The 20,130-nt window shown below is 40.3% G+C and overlaps 1 protein-coding gene across 6 annotated transcripts in view; it reads right to left on the bottom strand.

Moving 5' to 3' along the window:
• The window catches only part of EVA1C (eva-1 homolog C), a 95,376-nt gene extending 76,672 nt beyond the window's left edge, over positions 1-18,704 (bottom strand). Inside the window, exon 1 of one of the 6 annotated variants that reach the window (XM_069074904.1) lies at positions 17,962-18,704. In XM_069074904.1, coding sequence (XP_068931005.1) covers positions 17,962-18,109 — 148 coding nt within the window. In that variant the 5' untranslated portion in view covers positions 18,110-18,704. Of the gene's footprint in view, positions 1-17,848 lie in introns of all 6 variants that reach the window. The other 5 variants (XM_069074899.1, XM_069074903.1, XM_069074900.1 and 2 more) reach the window with 5 other exon arrangements.
• Positions 18,705-20,130: the final 1,426 nt, after the last annotated feature.

Below are 20,130 nucleotides of genomic sequence, written 5' to 3'. Positions count from 1 at the left end.
CCCCATTGCCCCACAGCTGTACGGGAAACATGCAGTTGGTGGCTCTGACATACAGTAGGATGTACACAATGATCAAAGGCTCAGAACTCCTCAGGGCTCAAACTTAAATAGCTTTTAGACAAAGAACTGATGTGGAACTAATATGAGACAGCTCTGTCACCAATGGGCCATGGCAGAGGGGTAGTGTTTGTGGCTAGGCTGAGGGACCTCTCTGAATTGCCAAATAAGGAATGATAAATGAAGAGGCTTCACTAAATTAACTGAGTCACAGTATAAAAGCACTAGGGGGATAGAGAAAGCCCAGTGTCTGAGTCTAAGATTAAGCCTTAATATACATACATCCTGGGAGCTGGGGTCAAACTGTTCAAATTGGGCTTGACTAGCTCATAAAAAGCACTTAATAAATGTTTTTTCTTTCATTCATTCAGAGTAGGTACTCAATAAATATTTACTGAATTGGTTTCAGTTAGATTTAAAAACCAATTGGGTAGAAGCAGCACAGTGGATGAGCACTGGCCCTGGAATCAGGAGGACCTGAGGTCAATCTAGTCAGACACTTACTAGTTGTGTGACCCTGGACAACTCAATTCCAATCGCCAAACAAAAATGGCTGAACTATTTTATTAGAATAGCTTCAGACTGGACTTTTCTTCAATAAAAAGTCATCTTCAATGAGTGACTCCCAATGTTTCAGTTGGATACTGAATTTCCAAGATGATTTCCCTTGAAATGCACAGGAAGTCAAATGATGAGAGCATCTAACAATGATGATAATGATGACTGACATACAGCATTTTACATGCATTATCTTTTTCAAGTTCTATAACAATCCTTGTGAGATAGGTACTAGAGACATGTTACAGATGAGGGAATTTGATGATGCCCACGGTGAATGCTAGAAGCAAGATTCAAGTCTATGTCTTCCTGCCTTGAGGTCCAACTACCTCATGCTGCATCATACCTTACATGTAACAGATACCTAATATGCATCAGCTGCCTTGAGTTGAAAGAAGACAGACTTTCACATCTTTCAACTTTGGAGAACTAGAGTACAGTTCAAATAAAATGTGTCCTGCAGACACCAGACTGAGAGATTCTTTTTGAAACCAATATTGTGTGTTAAATTATGAAGAAGGAAGGAAGGAAGGAAAGAAAGAAGGAAGGAAGGAAGGAAGGAAGGAAGGAAGGAAGGAAGGAAGGAAGGAAGGAAGGAAGGAAGGAAGGAAGGAAGGAAGAACACATTTTCTCACTTTTTAAGATGACAGTTTTAGAGCTAGAGAGGGTTCAGTAGACATCTAATCCAACGTCTTCATCATACAGATGAGGAAATTGATGTCCAAAGTGGTTAATCAATTAGCCCAAGTTAATGTAAGCATTAAGCATCATTGAAGGAATTTGAATCCAGGTTCCCTGGCTCCACAACCAATCTGGTGTCTATTCCACTCCACTACCTCCTCTTTTTTTGGGGGGGGAGGGGTCAGGAAGAGCAAGCTTAGTTATTATAATTACACAGCATTATGTTTCTTTTTGTTTTTGCTATTCTTTTCATTTACATTATTATTACTGTATATTTTGTATTCCTGGTTCTGCTCACTTCGTTTTGCATCAAGGAAGGAAAGGAAGTCACGTTGGTCTCAGAATAAACATAATAGCAAGAACCCGCATTTCCATAAATTCCCTCAAGGTCCAGCTCTGATGCTACTCTTAGATTGCCTATCATTCTCAGTGTTCTTTTTCACTTTAAATCACCTTCCATTTAATAATAACAACAATAATACTACTAGCACCACTGTGCTAAGTACTTTACAATTATTATCTCATTTGATCTTCACAACAACCCAGGGAGGTAGGTCTATTATTATTTCCATTTTAAAGACAAGAGAACTGAGGCAAACAGAGATTAAGTCACTTGCCATGTAAGAGTCTGAGGTCACATTTGAATTCAGGTCTCCCTGACTCCAGAGGTGGCACACAATCCACTGGGCGACCTGGCTACCCCTGTTTGTGTTTTTCATATCGTTTCTCCAGGACAGCATGAGCTTCCTAGGAAGAGAAGCTGGTCTTCATTTGTGTACCTCCAGTATTTTGCGAGTTGCCTTATATTCAGTAATAGCTTAATAAAGAGCTGTTGAACTGAACTGAATTCAGAAAGTATTGGGCAGTACTTTAACTGGAACTTCATGGTGCAGTTGCTACAAGTATTGTTATCCCTAATTTATGGAGGAAGAATCTCAGGCTCAGAGAGTTTTAGCTGGGCAGCCCAGGGTGACTTTTACAAGTGTCAAGAGATAACATTCAGGGGCAGCTAGGTGGTACAGTGAATAGAGCACTGGCCCTGGAGTCAGTAAAACCCAAGTTCAAATCTGGCTTCAGACACTTAACACTTACTAGCCATGTGACCTTGGGCAAGTCACTTAACCCCAACTGCCCTCCAAAAAGCAAAAAAAAGAGACAGAGAGAGAGAGAGAGATAACATTCATAACCACATATCTCTTGAACCCTGTTTCTACTCTACCATTACCTCTCCTGAAGAATGGTTAGAAATGAATAGCCTTTAATTTCATTATTAAATTTTCCAAAAAAATAATCTAAACCTGAACTTTGACTGAATATGTATGTATATCTTTTTTAAAAATTTATTGTTTTATTTTGTTTTTTATCATCTTTATTTCCAAATATATACTTCCTTCTCCCTTGTAACTACTAAAAAAGAAAACCAAATTAGTGAACTAACCTACTCATCGACTTAATTTGACAGAGTATGCAACACTCCTTACCCATAGTCCCCCACTTCAGCAAAAAAATGAAGGAGAGCACATTTTCTCACTTTTTAAGATCACAGTTTTAGAGTTGGAGAGGGTTCAGTAGCCATCTAATCCAACGTCTTCATCATACAGATGAGGAAATTGATGTCCAAAGAGGTTAATCAACTAACCCAAGGCAATATAAGCATTAAGCATCATTGCAGGAATTTGAATCCAGGTTCCCTGGATCCACAACCAATCTGGTTTCTATTCTACTCCACTACTTCCTCTTTTGGGGGGGGGGAGGGGCAGTGTCAGGAAGAGCAAGCTTAGTCATTATAATAATTACACAGTATTATGTTTCTTTTTGTTTTTGCATTTCATTTACATTGTTATTACTATATATTTTATATTCCTGGTTCTGTTCACTTCATTTTACATCGGTTCTTATAAATCATCCATTTTATGATTTCTTCAGGTTCATTTTTATGCAGGGCAAAGTGAGCAGAACGAGGAAAACAATAAATGCACCAAAAAGACTAGTTTAAAAGACATAATAAGGGCCCTGATCGATGCAAGGACCAATTATGACAGGAAGAATGCTGTCCACCTCCTGAGAGAGAGGTGATGGGTCAAGATGCAGAATGAGCCATACATTTTTAGTGTTATTGTTCTGTCATTTCAGTTGTGTCCAACTCTCTGTGATCTTTGTTAAGTACTTGTAAAGTACTTAGCACAAAAGCATTTGGGCTTTTCTTAGCAAGGACTGTAGTAGTTTGCCCTTTCCTTCTCTAGCTCATTTTACAGATGAGGAGAGGAAAAAGAGGCAAATAGGGCTAAATGACTCACCCAGGGTCACACAGCTATTATATGTATGATGTGAGATTTGAACTCAGGTCTTACTAATTCTAGGCCCAGTGTTCTATCCACTGTGCCACCTAGCTACTCTGACATACGTTCTTGAACATAGCCAATGTGGAAATTTATTTTGCTTGACTATGCATAGTTGTTAGAAGGGTTCTGTTTTTTTTTAATGTAAAAATAGCAATGAAAACTTATGAAAATGGAAATTAAATTTTAAATAAAAAATAAAAATTTAAAAATTATGTTCATTTTTTCTTTTAGTAGATGTGTCAATGTCAAAGTGGATCTATTAGCAGACATACATTTCCAGTCAGATTTACATAGAAAATCTTTTCCTAAAATGAAAAAAATTGGCTTTTTGGCATTCCTTCTCTCTTTCTGTTTCTCTCTGGTACAAGAAAGGAGAATGGACTCTGATGAATCTACTGTTCCTCATTAACGTAGGAACAAGATTCTAATGTAGAATGAATCTTTCTTGTTTCTGCTCATAATGCTAGAGCCTGAGAAGTTTGGAAGTAGGAGCTACTGAAAAGAGTGAAAAATCTTTCCAGTCAAGAGGGAAAAAAGGGAAAACTTGGCAGAAAAGACAACTTCTGCTCTGAATACTACCCCAAAGCTGTCACAAATATGGATAGCATGGAACCTTGCAGTGCAGACAAAAAGGGTTATTTTACCCAGATTATTCACTTCTCATTGCAGGGGGAAACGAACTCATTTGTCCTCATTAAAGGAATGCTGAAAGATTTGAAATGGGATTACATTCTATTATACTCATTGGAATTAAAGACTTATCTTGGAGATCATTCTATTTCTTTCCCCCTGCTTCCCCCAAACCTTAAATTAGATCATTTGTATTCATCGCACATTTTAGGCAAACACTGAATCAAACAGTTTGTAAATACACATTTCAGATCCTTTGGATGGAGTTTTGAATTTTAATTCTGTTTCGTATTTGATATGTGGGAAATCCAGGTCTCAGACAATAAGTGACAATAAGGGTGGGTTTATTCTTTAAGAGAAATTCAAATTCAGAGAAGGTGAGGAATGGCGGGAAGGGGTGGATAAATAGGTATATATAAGTGTTGTACTTGAAGCCAAAATCCAAAATAATTAAATCAAAGGACATGGGAAGGTTGGCTACATACTTATGGTCCCTAGTGGCTATAGCAATGCTCAATGGCAGCACTATTAAGTATACTTAATTAAGGTTCACACAACTTGTTGTTACAATGGGCCAAACCTAGGAATTCGGATGAACTATTATGAATCAGAGAATCTCAGAGTTGGAAGGGACCTCAGAGGCCCTCTTTATTTTATTACACACACACACACACACACACACACACACACACACACACACACACACCCTATACTTAACCAAGAAACCTTTCTATAATATATCAACAAGTTGTATATTGCTTGAAAACCTCCAATGCTAGGAATCCAATAACCCCTGAGGCAACTCAACTCTCATCACTGAGAAGTTTCACTAGCCTAAATCTGCCTTTTTGAGACACGAACTCATTGTTCTAAGTGCTGCCCTCTGGAATGTAAAGAAAAGAGAAAAAAAAATCAAAGTAGTGAAGGCAGAAATTAACAAGAAATTCCTTAAGAATTTAATGACCCTGAATGTATTAATATCTTCACAGAGTGTAGTCTATGAATATCTACATCTATCTATCTATCTGTCTATATAGATAGATATAGATAGACAGAAATAGAGAGATAGGGACAGAGAGAGTTTATCATTTAAGCCCCACATCTACATTTGAGTAACCCTGTATCTATTGTCCCTAGTTCTGTCACAACTATCCAGATATATAGTTTGATCCTGCAGTATTCCCATACTCTATCTGGGCCTGGAGTGTTTTAAAGTCAATTCAAATGTGGCAACAGTATAGACTGCCAATAACATTTTAATATTTTAGAGCTTAAAGGAACCCCATAAATCATTTATTCTCATCCTCTTATTTTATAGATATTGATGAAACTGAGGCCCAGAAAAATTAAATAAATTGCCTAAGCTAGTTATGTAGTAAACTAGATCCTCTGATTCTAGGTCTCCTGTTCTTTTCACTCTGCCATACCTCATCTGAACCTCCAAACTCTTCAGCCATATGCATTCTTTTTTTTTTTTAAGCAATCGGGGTTAAGTAACTTGCTCAAGGTTACACAGCCAGTTATTTCTGGGTGTGGTGCTGAGTGTCTGAGCCCGGGATTGGATCTCCAGGTCATTCTGACACTGGAGCCGGTGATCTTACTCGCTATGCTACCTGGCCGCCCCTAGCCATATGCATTCTTGAGACTTGATGGGATGACAACCTTGCAGGACTCCTTAGTCACACTCAGTGACCCTGACAGAGGAAGGTAATGTTAGAGGCCAAAGTGGGTATGGGATAGGATGGTGGTATGGTATAGGGAGAGCCATTCATCTCCCTGGGAGCCACTAGACCAAACATCAGCATACCAAATCAGTCATACGCATCTTCCCATTTTTCCCTTGTACCTATGTCAGTAACTTCAACCCTAGCACCTTTCCCTCAAATGATCTTCCTCTTGAAATCTGAGATTAAAGAAGCTTAATCTACCCTAGACACTTGATGAGATCTCCTATGGGACCAACACTAGACAAAACTGTTCAATAGGCAAAGTCTGCCTTTGGTCCACTTCCTATATCCTGCACCACTTTCCATTTCAACCTTCTATAACCAGGACCCAGACATCTACTTACTGCTTACTACTTACTTTGATGTTCTTCTCTAATGTAAGCCTTACCCAAGACTTACCCAGATAGTGCTCTATATGCTTAAATTTTAACAGTCTTTCCTAAAAAATTAAATCACTTGTCAAGCCCACCCCACAATTCCCTATTTCATCAGGACACCACTTTTACCTTTGGTTATTTGTTCAGCTGTTCAACAAACATTTTGAAAGCTAGTATTATACTTTAAAGAAAAAAATTATATATATATATATATGTATATATTGCACTTTAAGGTGCTGACATTCTAATGAGGTATAAACACCTTATTATAAATATATTTTATATAAATATATTTTCTTCATATTACATAAATCTATTAATAAATTATATAAATATATTTAGTACAAGGTAGGTAAGAAGAGGTACAGACAAGATACTCTAGGAATATATAGAAAAGGAGAAAACACCTATATAGGGAATGAGAGAATATATAGAGATACCAAGCAAACAGGATCTGGTACCTGAACTTAGCCTTGAAAGAGGATAAAGATTCTGAATAAAGGTTCTGAAAAGGAGAGATGAGGAGGGAGTGTATGGAAAGCATGGTGATGATCTGTGCCAATGCATGGAGGCAGGAGATAGTAGTAGGTTCCAAAAACAGTAAGTAGATTGGAATTATGCTCCCAAAGTCACTTAACTGTCCATAGCCTTTGACCCAGAAATACCATTACTTGGTCCCTACTCCAAAGAGATTAAAGAAAAGGAAAAAAGACCAAATGGAAAAAAAAAATATTTGTAGCAGCCATTTCTACAAAGAAATGGCAAAGAACTGTCCATCAATTGGAAAATGGCTAATAAAAGTGAATTCTATTGCACCATAAGAAATGACAAAAGGTATGACTTCACAGAAACCTGGGAAGACTTGTATGAACTGATAAAGAGTGAAGTGGGGAGGACCAGCAGAATAATTTGTACAATGACAATATTATGAAGACAAACAACTTTGAAAGACTTAATTTTGATCAGTGCAATAATCAAGCATGATTCTGGAGGATTATTGATGAATCATGCTACTTACTTTGTGAAATGAGTGACAGATTCAAGATATTGAATGAGATATTGGATATGATCAATGTGGAGATTGGTTTTACTTGACTATACATATTTGTTATTACGGTTTTGTTTCTTTTTTCCAATGAGGGTTGACTGAAAGTAAGAAAACAAATGCTTGTTAATTTAAAAAAATTTTCGAAATGCTATTTCAAAACCAATAGTTCAACTTGGCTGGAAAGGAAAGTTTGGGAAAGAAAATAAGATGAACTAAGACTGGAAAGGTAGGTTGAAGCCAGAAAATTTTGTATTCTTTCCGGAAGTAACAAGGAACAAGAAGTTCAAAACCAGTGCAGGTTTTTGAATTTGGGAATGTGGTTTTAGGAACCTATGGTATTTTGGAAGCTATGTAAAGAACTAGAAAGCTGGTCATACCATCAACAGAAACAGTCAGATTGGGAGAAGAGACAGATTTAGGGTAGAAGACCTAACCTTTGGATTAATCATTTTGGAAGCTGTGTGGAAGGAGTGTTGGAGAAGCTTGAGGTAGAGACCAAATAGAAAACAACTGCAGTAGCCCAACTAACACATGATGAGGACCTGAAAGACGGTAGTAGCTGTATGAGTGTAGAAGAAAGGATACATGCAAGAGATGTAGACATAGAGAAGATAAGTTAGGCAACTGGTTGGTATGTGGGTTGAATACAAGTGAGGAGCCAAGGGTGACACTGAAGTTGAAAGCCTGACTGACTCGAAGGATAGTGGTGCCCTCAGTAGTAATAGAGAAATTTGGAGACGGGATGGGTTTTAGGGAAAAGATGAGTTCTGTTTGGGGTATGTTGAATTTGATATAACTAAAATACATTCAGTTCAAAACATACAATGGGAAGTTTCTGATAGGTGTTTGGAACTCAGGAGAGAGACTAGAGCAGGATATATAAATAGATCTGGGAGTAATGGAACTAGTCAGACCTGAATGAGGTCACCAAATGAGAGAGTACAGAAGAAAAAAAGAAGACTCAGGATAGAGCCTTACAGTTAAATGGTACAAAATGAATAATGAAAGTGCAAAGGAAAACTGTGAAGGATCTGTCAGATGGTAGGAGAACTAGTAAGGAAAGGTGTTACAAAAACCCATAGAGGAGAGAGTATAAGACAAAAGAGTGATCAATAATAACAAATGCTGAAGAAAAGTGAAGAAGGATGAGGATTGAGAAAAAGCCATTAGAACTGGAAATTAAGAGATGGTTGGTCACATCTTACAGATGGAAAAATTGAGACCTAGAGACTTAAGTTCATAATGTAGACTATGACTATGTTTGTAGTGGAGAAGGTGAGTCTGATCAAAGGATCTGATCTGCTTGAGGAAATTAAGGGTATTAGATTTTGGTGGTCCTTTTGCATATTAAGGAATCAGAAAACACCACTGGGAACTGACAGAAACAATGGATTTGTCCCATGGATGACCTTGGGGATTTTTTTTCTGCTTACTCACGGAGATAAGCAAATTAAAGAAAGAGAAGGTGTGAGAAATCCCCTTTCCCTCCTTGTTGCCCTTTGCTCTTTTTTTCACCCAAGGGCAGTTTCACCATTTTAAAACTCTTTTCTCTTTGTTTAATTTGCAGGAGACTGTGTTTCAGGAAGCAATGTCCTTGAATTTCCTTCTCGTGCGGCATATAAGCACATGTCTTTTGTTTTGAGCTTCTGCAGAGTCTCCTGCACTGAGAGAGGTTGCAAGAGAGGGAGAGAGACAGCAACAGAGAGACAGAGAGAGAGATAGAGACAGCACACTTGGCACCAACCAGAAACTGAAATCCTACTACCTGGGAGATGGCAAGCAAGCCACAGTGCTGAGACTGAGGGACTGAGGGGCTTTCCACTGATTCCTGGGTAAGAGTTCTGGTTCTGTGTGCTTGGTCAGAGTTCAGTCAGTACCATGGAAATTGTGACTAGTTGGCAAAGCTAAATCCAGCAAAGCAATTCAACTAGTCAGTACATCTCACCTAGTGAGGAGCAAGTCTGGGTCTCAGAAGGTACTCACTGGAATAACCCTGCCTCCAGGGAGACTTAACTAGAAAGTAAATGAGGGAGACAGTCAATTAGTCAATAAACATTTATTAAGCACCTACTATGTACAAGGTGTTGGGCTAAGCACTGGGGCTACAAAATGAGGCAGAAGACAAACCTTGCTGTCAAGGACTACAGTTTAATGGAGGAGACAACAAATAGACATGTACAAATAAGCTTTATACAGGATACAGGTAATAATTAAGAGAGGGAAGGCACTAGAAGTGAGAAGGGTTGGGAGAAGCTTCCTGTGGGATTTCAGTTGGGACTTAAAGGAAGTCATGAAAGTCAGTAGGCAAAAATGACAAGGGAGAACATTCCACAGATGGGGTATAGCCAGATAAAATGCCCAGAACCAAGATATGGACCGTCTTGAGTGTGCGAAAAGGAGACCAGTGTCACTGGATCAATGAGCACATAGTGGAAAATAAGGTGTCAAAAGACTGGAAAGTAAGGAAGGGCTAAGTTTTAAAGGATTTTGTATTTTATCCTGGAGGCAATAGGGAGCCATGGGAGTTTATTGAGTAGGGGAGAGACATGGTAGGAATTATGCTTTAGGAAAATCACTTCGATGTTTTGCATAGCTACACATGTACAACCTATACTGAATTGCTTATCTTCCCAGTAAGGGTGGATGAGAAGGGAGAAAGGGAATGAATCTGGAATTCAAAATTTTAAAATCAAATGTTTAAAGTATATATGTATATATATATATATGTATATATACTATTATTAATGTTATTTTACATGCAATTGGGAAATAAGACATACAGGCACTGGGGCATAAAAATCCACTGTGCCCTACTGGAAAGTCAGAGGGGGTATGGGAGAAGATATGGGAGAGAGCAGATTGGAGGAGGGGATATTTTGGTGTGGTAGGTAGGGGAAAAATGGGGAGAAAATTTGTAACTCAAAATCTTGCAGAAATGAATGATGTAAACTAGAAGTTAATAAAGCATATTTAAAAAAAAAATCACTTTGGTGGCTGAATGGAGAATGGATTGGAATGGGGAGAGACTTGAGGAAGTCAGATCTGCCAGCAAGTTATTGAAATAGTCCAGGCATGAAATGATGAAAGTCTGGTCCAGCAGCCAAAAAGTATACTATTTTATTGGGGATTTTCACCCAGGATAATTTATATTCTCAATCAAATGAGAGAGAAGTGACTTCTAGTTGATCTCAGGTCCCCACCATGTGTTGGAAGAGTATCACGTGCTCTAGGAGCTGGGACCAGATTTTCCCTCTGAAAAGAAAAGGTCATTTCCCACTCATTCCCATTTTCTTTTTGCTCTTTTTTTAACTTTAAAATTTTTCTAATTGTCTTTTGGTTGGGGCAAGCTTTACATCTACAAAGACAAATGGAAACTTTTGAGAATTTTGTAAATTTTTTTGTTTATTGAAATTTCATACCTATGTATTTGGAAATGAATATAATTTCCAGGTCCACATAGAGCAGAAGTGTATGTCAATAGGAAACAAGAGCCTGCATGTAGTATGTAAGGAGAATTCAAGAACATTGCTGCAAGGTGCTCTTGCTTAAGAGGGGAGGAAAAACCCGAATCCCCTCCCTATTCTCTTGCTGATGTTTTTAAAAGTGATCCTAAGAGTTCATTGCCTTCAATCCTAGACCAGGATCAGTTTCACTAACTTAAAACTCTCAGTCCGACCAGTTTGCCTAAATCAATGAATGGGTGCAAAAAATGTATCCTGGGGCATATCTATCATCTACTATCCCTGACAACACTCACTAGTATTGGCTAATCCTTTCATATACAGTCAATGTACTCAAAATTTGAGACATTTAATTTTATCAATCTAGGCCTAATTGATCTTGGGTTCCCCTATCAGCTCCTGTTACATAAAGCATCATTTGCTTGGGTCTGACAAATCACTACTACCATCTAGAAACTTTAAGTTAGAGGGAGGCCTCTCTTCAAATTGAGGACCCCAGCAATCTTACTGCCCCCTGTCTACCATACCCCATGAACTACATCAATATTGCATCAATTAGTCAAGAAACCTATTATGTGTTAGGCACTGTGCTAGGCAATGGTTATACAGAGACAATGAATCAGTTCCTGCCTTCAAAGAACCCATGTTCTAAAGGGGGTGACAAGTATACCTAAATATATGCACAATATGTAAAAATAAATATATATTATTTCACTTCTACCTCATAACAACCCTGAATGGAAGGCAAGTGCAGGTATTATCCCCATTTTACAGCTGAGGAAACTTAGGCAAATAAAATGATTTGCCCAGGGTCATACCACTAGTAAGTATCAGAGGCCATATTTGAATTCAGGGCTTCCTGTCTCCAAACCCAGGACTTGATCCACTATACCACTTAGTTACACCTGTGTGAAAAGGAATAGTGTAGAATATGACTGGAAGGATAGGTCGGACCCTGGATATGAAGCACTTTAAATGCCAAAGAGAAGAGATTGTTTTTGATCCTAGAAGAAGTAAGAAGTCACCAGTTTATTAAGCAGGGGAGTGACATAGTCAGACCTCCATTTTGGGAGTATCACTTTAGTAGTTGTGTGGAGAATAGCTATGCTATACTGGAGAGGGAAGAGACTTGAAGCAGGTGGACCGATTAGGAGGATGCTGTAACAGTCCAGGTGAGAGGCATTGAGTGCATGAAGTACAGTGGTGTCCATATGAAAGGAAAATAGGAGAGATGTGGATGCAGAATTGACAAGACTTGGCAACTGACTGGAGAGAAGAGAAAGAGTGAAGGCTGAGGACCATGCATGACCATAATTTATCTGCCTACAGATGGGGTGGGGAGGGGCAAAAATTAAAGTGTTTGTGAGGGAGGGGAAAGAGGACCTAGAAAGATTCTCCCCTTCTTATCCTCTACCCCTAGACCTCCTCACAATCTCACCAACTACTTGGAGTTTTGGTAAGGCAATAGGGAAAGGGCAAGGGATGAGAAGAGAAACAGAAGGAAGAGGAAGGGGAATAAGTTTGCTCCCTCCAAAGGACAGGGGTCATTTAAGCCACCAACTGCTTCCCTTCTTTATATACTCCCCCTAGGAGCCCTAAGCATGGAAGTGCTGTCACAATCTCAGCCTTTAGGAGTGAGAAGTTTTAAAAGCATCCTTAGGGGATGCCAAAAGACCCTATTGTTTTATGCTCTACTTACAATGTGCAAAATGGTGGGTATTCATTATCTTTCTCTCTCATGACATAACTCGGACCTTCCTTCGTAGTACCGCTCTCTCAACAGAAAAGATTTTTGGAAATGATTGTTTTCTTGTCTTAGGGAAAAAGTCAATGAAAAGTTTGGACTTCTTGAGCTCATTTCTCAGATTAGGATGTATTCAAAAGGATAGAATTAATTCGGAAAGAGGAAAATGGATGAAGTCCAAATACAGTTGAGTATAGGATTAAAGAACAGAAATACCAATTTTACACGAAATTTTCTTGGATTCCCTGGGATACGTTTTTATGTAGTGATGAAAGTTTTCCAGTTAACTCTGGCAGTACCTATATAACATATTTAGAAAAGAAAAGTGGGTGAAGGGTTTCACACAGGGTCTCAAAACAAACTCAGGGATGGTTAGAATAAGTTACCAGCATGTGAGGCTGTGGGGAGAAATCGAGGGAAATAAAAACTAATTTTAGGGGGTGAAGGTTGAAGAGGGAAAGGAGCTGGAATCTGATTGTAGACTTACCCAAAGTAGAAATAACAGGAAAAAATATGCCAGCTGACAGTCACTGAATTTCAAGAAAGAATAGCAATGAAGAAAAAAAACTTTAAGTAAATTTCCTTCTGATACCCTGCATTGCTAATCTCTTGCTGCTGGATTTTATACTGCACAAAGATGGTTGTGACCTCTTGACATTCTACTGCTGCCTTTTTATGTGATTCTTCCACCCCTGGAAAAAAAAAGATAAAGGGCAGCATCGATTTCCCTCTGTCTTCCTCCCTCTTTCTGACTCATTTTTTAATGTTGTACTTATTTAGCAAAACAAATGTATAAGGACATCACAAAAGACTGAATCTTACATACAGTTATTACTGCAGGGCGCTCGGTAGGGAAGGCTGTAAGAGTTCTTTATGGCATACAGCTTTGTTACTGCATAAACCCTGCCAAGCTTATAAAAAGCAAACCAGAGGGCCTGCCCTGAACAATGACTGGACAGCTTTGAAGTTCAAGCGGGGTTTAGAGTTCTTCAGTCAGAATCAAATAAAACCTTTCCAAAAAACATTCAAATTCTTTTCTTAAGACATGGTTGGTTTTCCTTGCTATCACATCTCTGTGGCTACACAGTTGTCATTAAAAGTTGTGATCACTACAGATGTTAGAATAGGCTGGAAGAGGACAATTTCAGGAGGCTTTACTCTTATTCCATGAAGTTTTCTAAGAATTTTCTTTCTCCACTCTATTTTCTAGATGTTTCCCATGAACTCCTTTAAAACTTAAATTTACTTACATGGTTTAGGGGCAGGGGCAGGGGCAGGGAAGCTGTGGCCTCTAAGCTACATGTGGCCCTCTAGGTTCTCAAGTGCAGCCCTTTGGCTGAATCCAAACTTGACTGAACTAATCCTCTTAATGAAAGGATTTGTTCTGTAAAATTTGACTTATTCAAAAGGCCGCACCCAAGGGCCCAGAAGGCCACATGTGTCCTAGAAGCTGCTTCATCTAGGGAATCAATTTTCCTACCTACTCCTCAAAGGGTCACTCAAAACATTTTCACCTGTCTGCAGATCTCTGAATTGTCTTAATGTGCTGAGAAAGAAATGTGTACAGATAATAACAAGACCTAACAGTATTGCCACCCAACCTAGGCTGCTAGAGTTTATCTGCTTCAACTTAGTCACACAACTGTGTGCCCTGAACCAACATATATTTCACAGCAAAAGTTGGGATATGATGGCGAGGGAAAATCATGTGATTTAGATGAATGAGTCACAGCTCAAGTTTCTTTGCACCATAAGAGTCATAAATACCACTTTCAGCACCTGGAGTTAAAATGATGAAATGAGGCCTGGGTAAACAACACTAAACTAACCCCTGAATCAACTAACAGGGCAGGAAGGGGGAAGGGTGTAGAGGGGAGACCCTGATGCTGGCCCATAGGGAGATACCTTGAGAGATGCTAGACATTTCCCCATGGGATGATGTGGGGGGACAGGGAAGGGACTTCATTTGGTATTACTTGGGGAGAGAGTGAAAAGGGAAAAACTAGCAACTTCATGATATAACAAATTATTATTTTAAAATGTTATGATATCTGCTACTGTTCATGTCTACTCTTTGCACTGTGAGTAGCATTCTTAGTATGCCATCTTGGCAAATGCCTTTGTTTTGAGCTAATTGTGCCTATTGACTAACACTTTATCATTCAAGGTAAACTCACTAATTTAGGAGCAGCTAGGTGCCACAGTGGATAGAGAGCCTGGCAAGGTGTCAGGAAGACTGTGAGTTTAAATGCAGCCTCTGGCACATACTAGCTGTGTGACCCTAGGCAAGTCACTCAATCCTGTTTGCCCCCATTTTTCATCTGTAAAATGAGCTGGAGAAGGAAATGGCAAACCATTCTAGCATCTTTTTTTTAGGGGGAAAGGCAAGGCAATTTGGGTTGTGACTTGCCCAAGGTCAAACAGCTAGTTAAGTGTCAAGTATCTGAGGCTGGATTTGAACCCAGGTCCTCCTGACTCCAGGGCCAGTGCTCTATTCACTGTGGCACCTAGCTGCCCCACCATTCTAGTATCTTTACCAAGAAAACTCCATATGAGATCACCAAGAGTTGCACAGGACTGAAAAATGATGCAGCAAAAACAAACTCACTAGTGGGGGCTCGTGGACTATAGTTTAAAGTGGTTGGACCAACAGGCTAACCTTGAACCCAAAATAGGAGTCACCCTGTCATCAGTCAATATACATTTATATCTACTATGTACTACCTGTGCCAAGCTCTGGGGATACAAAGGAAGGCAAAAGACAGTCCCTACTCTAAAGGAGCTCACAGACAACATGAAAACAATTATTTGTAAACCTATGAGTGATAAGTTGGAGGGGGATAGTACTCTTGTATCCTTCACCCCTTTCGAATGTTGTTTTTTGTCTGTATCTGTCTGGGGAGTATATTATCCCCTACTCTCCAAACTGTTCCATGTTGGACAAAGTTTTTCTTAATGAGTAAACAGCTCTGCTGAAAGAGATGGGATGGATAAAAGATAACAGTTTCTACCTTCTAACCTTCTGTTAGAAGTACTACGTTCATACTCCACAAAGCTGCTCCCTACTTTGAACTGTCCCTAGACCTAGGAGGCTTAGCTTTTTAAAGCCCACCAAGGACATAACCAACCAATGGTCCAACCCAGGCCAAGCTCCCCTTTCAATTCACTCAGAGAACTTTTTCACACATTGTAAAGGGATAAACAAGGCATAGAGTGTTTTTGCACTTTGTTAGCATATCTGTTATATGCCCCCTAATTTCTGTGATTATCCCAACTAGCTGGGAGAAGTGGAAACAAATGTATTCCTTCCCAATATACTTCTTTGGGGTCAAACTTTAACAAATTATTCTTGCTAAATACTTTGCACACTGTTGCAGGAGTGAATGTGTTATAAAAATCTAAATGTAACAAGCTTTTAAATTGCTCAGTCTTTTAAAATCATTATTTCAAATTCTGTACCCTCTTAATTTTGGCTTCCTTATTAAAGCTCCAGGCATGGTACCCTAGTTATGACTCTGACAGAACATATTCTGGTGGTTGTTGTTTTTAATTTTCAGTTCTCTTCAATAGAGATTTTGGTTAGAGAATTTGACAATCACTGTTGTTCAGAACTTTACTGCTGAGGTATATAGATCTCCTATAAATAAAAATTTTTATATGCCATTAATTTGATGATGTAGAAAAAACAAGAAAACAATCAACTGTAATGTGAGAACACAGTTTACCTAGAACATTTGTTCAGTTTCAATGATGCCCACACAGTGGGTTTATTAGTTACTCCACCTATTTTTTTTTTTTTTAGATTTTACTTGGAGAACCTACTAGTTCTTTTTCACCTATTTTTTTTTAAACTAAGTGCTTACCATAGATCAAACCAACAACAGATACAGAACTTCTCTTGCAACTAAGAGGTTTTTTTTTTTAAGTCAATAATTCTTGAAAGAGTACAGTACATTTTCCCAAGACATTTAGTAGATCTATCTTGCCTTTTTGTTTGATTTTGAGGGCCATGGTTTTCTTGCCAAATATGCATATCTTGGCTTGCTTTGCCAGGGTTACTGCCACGTGGGAACATTAAGTTGGTATTAAATATTCAAAGCAAAGAACCACTGACCTAAGTTCTCTCATTTAACAATGACATATTCTCTATAAGTAAATAAGATACCTAAGTGTTGACTTTCAGTACACAAGAAATGTTTTTCGGTAAGTCCTCTGAAATGCATTATATCCCACTGCAACCAGACCTGGCTGCTGGGTACATCAACCATCCACGCTTATTATGAAGCCCTCTGCAAAACTCCAGAGAGATACTATGTATTCACCATAGCTTTAACTTAGTGGCTAAGTTAGGAGCTCCAGGAAGTCAGACTCAAAAGTAAGATTTTAAATGGGCACAATCCTACTACACAATCCTGTTACAATCCTACTACACTGTTCTCAGCAAGCACAACATTGACAATAATGCTATTTCTACAACCAACCTTTGGAATGCCTTTCTTTCAACAAACATGCTGCACCTGCATAGGAGAAATGCTCTGACAGTAACTACAATGAAGACTTGACCAGAATCCCCAATATCCATTAAACCGTCTAATCACTCAGCTTAAAGGAGAGTAGAGAGACCAAAAAAGATGAAGGGCTGTTACTACTTAGTTATAAGATTATTTCCATTGCTTTTTCCTCCCTCCCCATTGTCTTTCCTGCCCCCTACATAAAAAGATCTATGGTTTGATAGATACCTGCCTCCCTCCAGCCCCACTCGTCTTGACTTCCCCAGTAATGAACTATAACCGTGAACTTCCTAAAATGGGTTTATGTCTCTTCCGCTGTTTGCTTCACTCTGTCTGGTCTCCAGTTAAACTATCTATCCTCTATGGCAAATGATTACGTGTAGGTACTGGGTGAGACAACAAGGCTCTCCCTGTAAAAACCACGGTCTTTGTCAACGGTCAAACTTCCTGGAACAGAATATGTGTATTTAACTGCGTAACAGCAAGAGTCAACAAATTTACTCCAGTGTTGCCCAGCTCAGAGACAAGGTAGGACACATACCTAAAGGGTTCCACATCGCCCAAAGTCTCGAAATTCCTTATTCTTTTATCTCACCTTTCTAAGGGAATTCTACCTCCCCTCTCTGATAGCCTCCTAAATTAAGGGCTAAGAACAAGGGGAGGCAACTTGAAATCCTTCAGTCCAACCACCCAGAAACCCATTCAGCCATACCCATTTTGGCGGCGGCCACCACCGCTGCTGCCACCACTGTTGTCTCTCCTGGCCCACCTGTGGCTCTCGGAGGGGAGGCAGGTGAACACAGAATGACGGAGGGCGCCTCTTACCGGAGAAGTCAGTGAGGGCTGCGATCTCTTTGGTGCACACCAAGAAGGTGCAGTAGAAGAGGTGAAATAGTAGCACGGGCTCTACCTGTCTCCGGAGGCTGGGATGCTGCAGGGGCGACGTTAGCTGCCCCCAATCCCGCTGAAACATGGTGCGGGACGAGCGGAGAATGGGGACGAGGGCGCGCCCGGGCCGGGGGGTAGGTGGGTGGAAGACAGAGTCACATGGCGGAGATGGGTCAGATGCCAGCTGCTCTCCTCCCACCACTCTCCCTCTGCTTGCTCCCCTTCGGGAGTTAGGAAATCTCTCTTCTTACTTCAGACCCGGCTAGGATCTCATCTGAGGAGAGGGGAAAAGGATACCAGGGCGGAGAGGAGCCTAGGGAAGGATCCACGTAGTTTCCCCAAGAGGAAATCGCAGCTATTTGCTGTTGCGGCATAGGAAACTAAGGGCGTGGGGAGAATGTGGGGAGGTAGTGAAGAAGGAGAGGGGCTTGAAGAGCAAAGGGGAAGAGGAGAGGAAGAAAAGGAGAGGGAGAGTAAAGAAAAAAGAAATAACTCTTTTACTCTGCGAACGAAGAGAAACCAGCATTTCAAGTCACAAGGAGAGGCAAGCTCCTAGCAGGCTGCCCCTGCTTTGGGTGGGCTGGGCAATTTGAGCGCCTATCGTGCCCTGGGTCCCCGCAGCCAGGGTGTTCCCGCCCCTAGAACACTCGGCTTGCTCTCCCCCTCTTCTCCCTAGAGGCATCGGAGCACTGGCCGAACTCTCGCCTTCCTTCCCTTCCCCAGAGAAATGCGCCCCCTCTTTTCCAAGAGCACGGGGAGCCGTGACGCACTTATCTATCTGCAAGTCCGCGGGACCCATCTAGAGGAGTAAACTGAAGACTGGGGATTCAGGGGCATGCTCGCCCGTCCTTGGGTGATGGAGATGGGGGACAATTGGGGTTCATATTCTGTGAACGATCCCACAACTAACCATAGGGGCTTAACCCACGGTTCAGGGGACACGCTGTGTTCGCTAAAAAGCAGTTGACACTCTTTATGTTTCTTCCAAGGAAGGACTCTTAATAATGCTGAAGGAACTTTAAAAGGACTTCCCTTTTAAATGGGCCATTTCATAAAGTGTCAAATACCTTGTTCATTCGATACATCTACACACACACACACACACACACACACACACACACACCATCTATATAGTGCATTAGCCACAGTATCAGTAAATTCAATCTATGGAAAAGGCAGTCTGAGGCGGTCGTGTAATTTACGGATGGAAATGTAGGTGTGTTTGTGGCTCCGACCGTCGTCCAACCATCTAGACCCCATCCTTTTGGCGCAGAACTAGTTCCACTGTATGTATAGGCCGCCTAGAAAGGAGTTTAGAAACATTGTGTTCCCGAGCAATGAGAAAGGCCGCCAAGTTTGTAAGGTGCTTGGTGGAGCAGTCCCAGGGCTGCTGTGGTTGTTTCTGCAGTTTCACCAAGTTCACAGGAGGGAGAACTTGGCTCAAATGAAAAGGGAGGAGACTTGGGAGCCAGAGTCCAAGCCCAGGAGGGAGGAGTAAGTGCCTAAGAGGATGGGAGTTTGTTGCAGACTCACCGATTCAAGTAACTGGCCGGACAGAGGGAACAGAGGTGGGGAGGAGCAGGAGGGAGGAAGGGAACAAGTTTCAAAGCTCATTGGGGCCTTGTTTTCCAGACCAGTAGTCCCCTGTTGTTCTCTCTGTTTATGCTGGTGTGCAGCCCAGAAGAGATGGATGGTTCAGTCACACACATCATGTTATTGCTAGTGGTTATTTCTTGTTGAAATTGTAATTCCCATACTTCTTACTAAATCCCTCCCCCTTACCACTCCCCCACCCCCACCACACTTCAGTTGAGGAAAACAGAGTTGGTTAAATAAAAGACAATGCTAATTATTTCATTCAATTTAAAAATGTCCTTTAAAGATTTTTAGAAACTTTTCAAATGAACAAAAATCCCTGGTGCTTCCTCTCTCCCTCCTTCCCTTATCCTGCTTATTTTTTCTGTCCTAATTGATTTGGGGGGGAGGGTTAAACTAATAACCACCATCGCATGTGCTCCCTTTCTCTGCATCTGTTTCCTATTCTTTAAAATAGGTTAACTGTATCTCAAGTGCCTTCTGGCTCTAAATCTTACGATATTGTGACTA

Source organism: Petaurus breviceps, unplaced genomic scaffold, assembly GCF_028583685.1.
Source record: "Petaurus breviceps papuanus isolate PSGF00001 unplaced genomic scaffold, PetGlider_PUasm1.0 90897, whole genome shotgun sequence".
NCBI lineage: Eukaryota > Metazoa > Chordata > Mammalia > Diprotodontia > Petauridae > Petaurus > Petaurus breviceps.
This window is presented reverse-complemented; position numbering and strand designations above follow the sequence as displayed.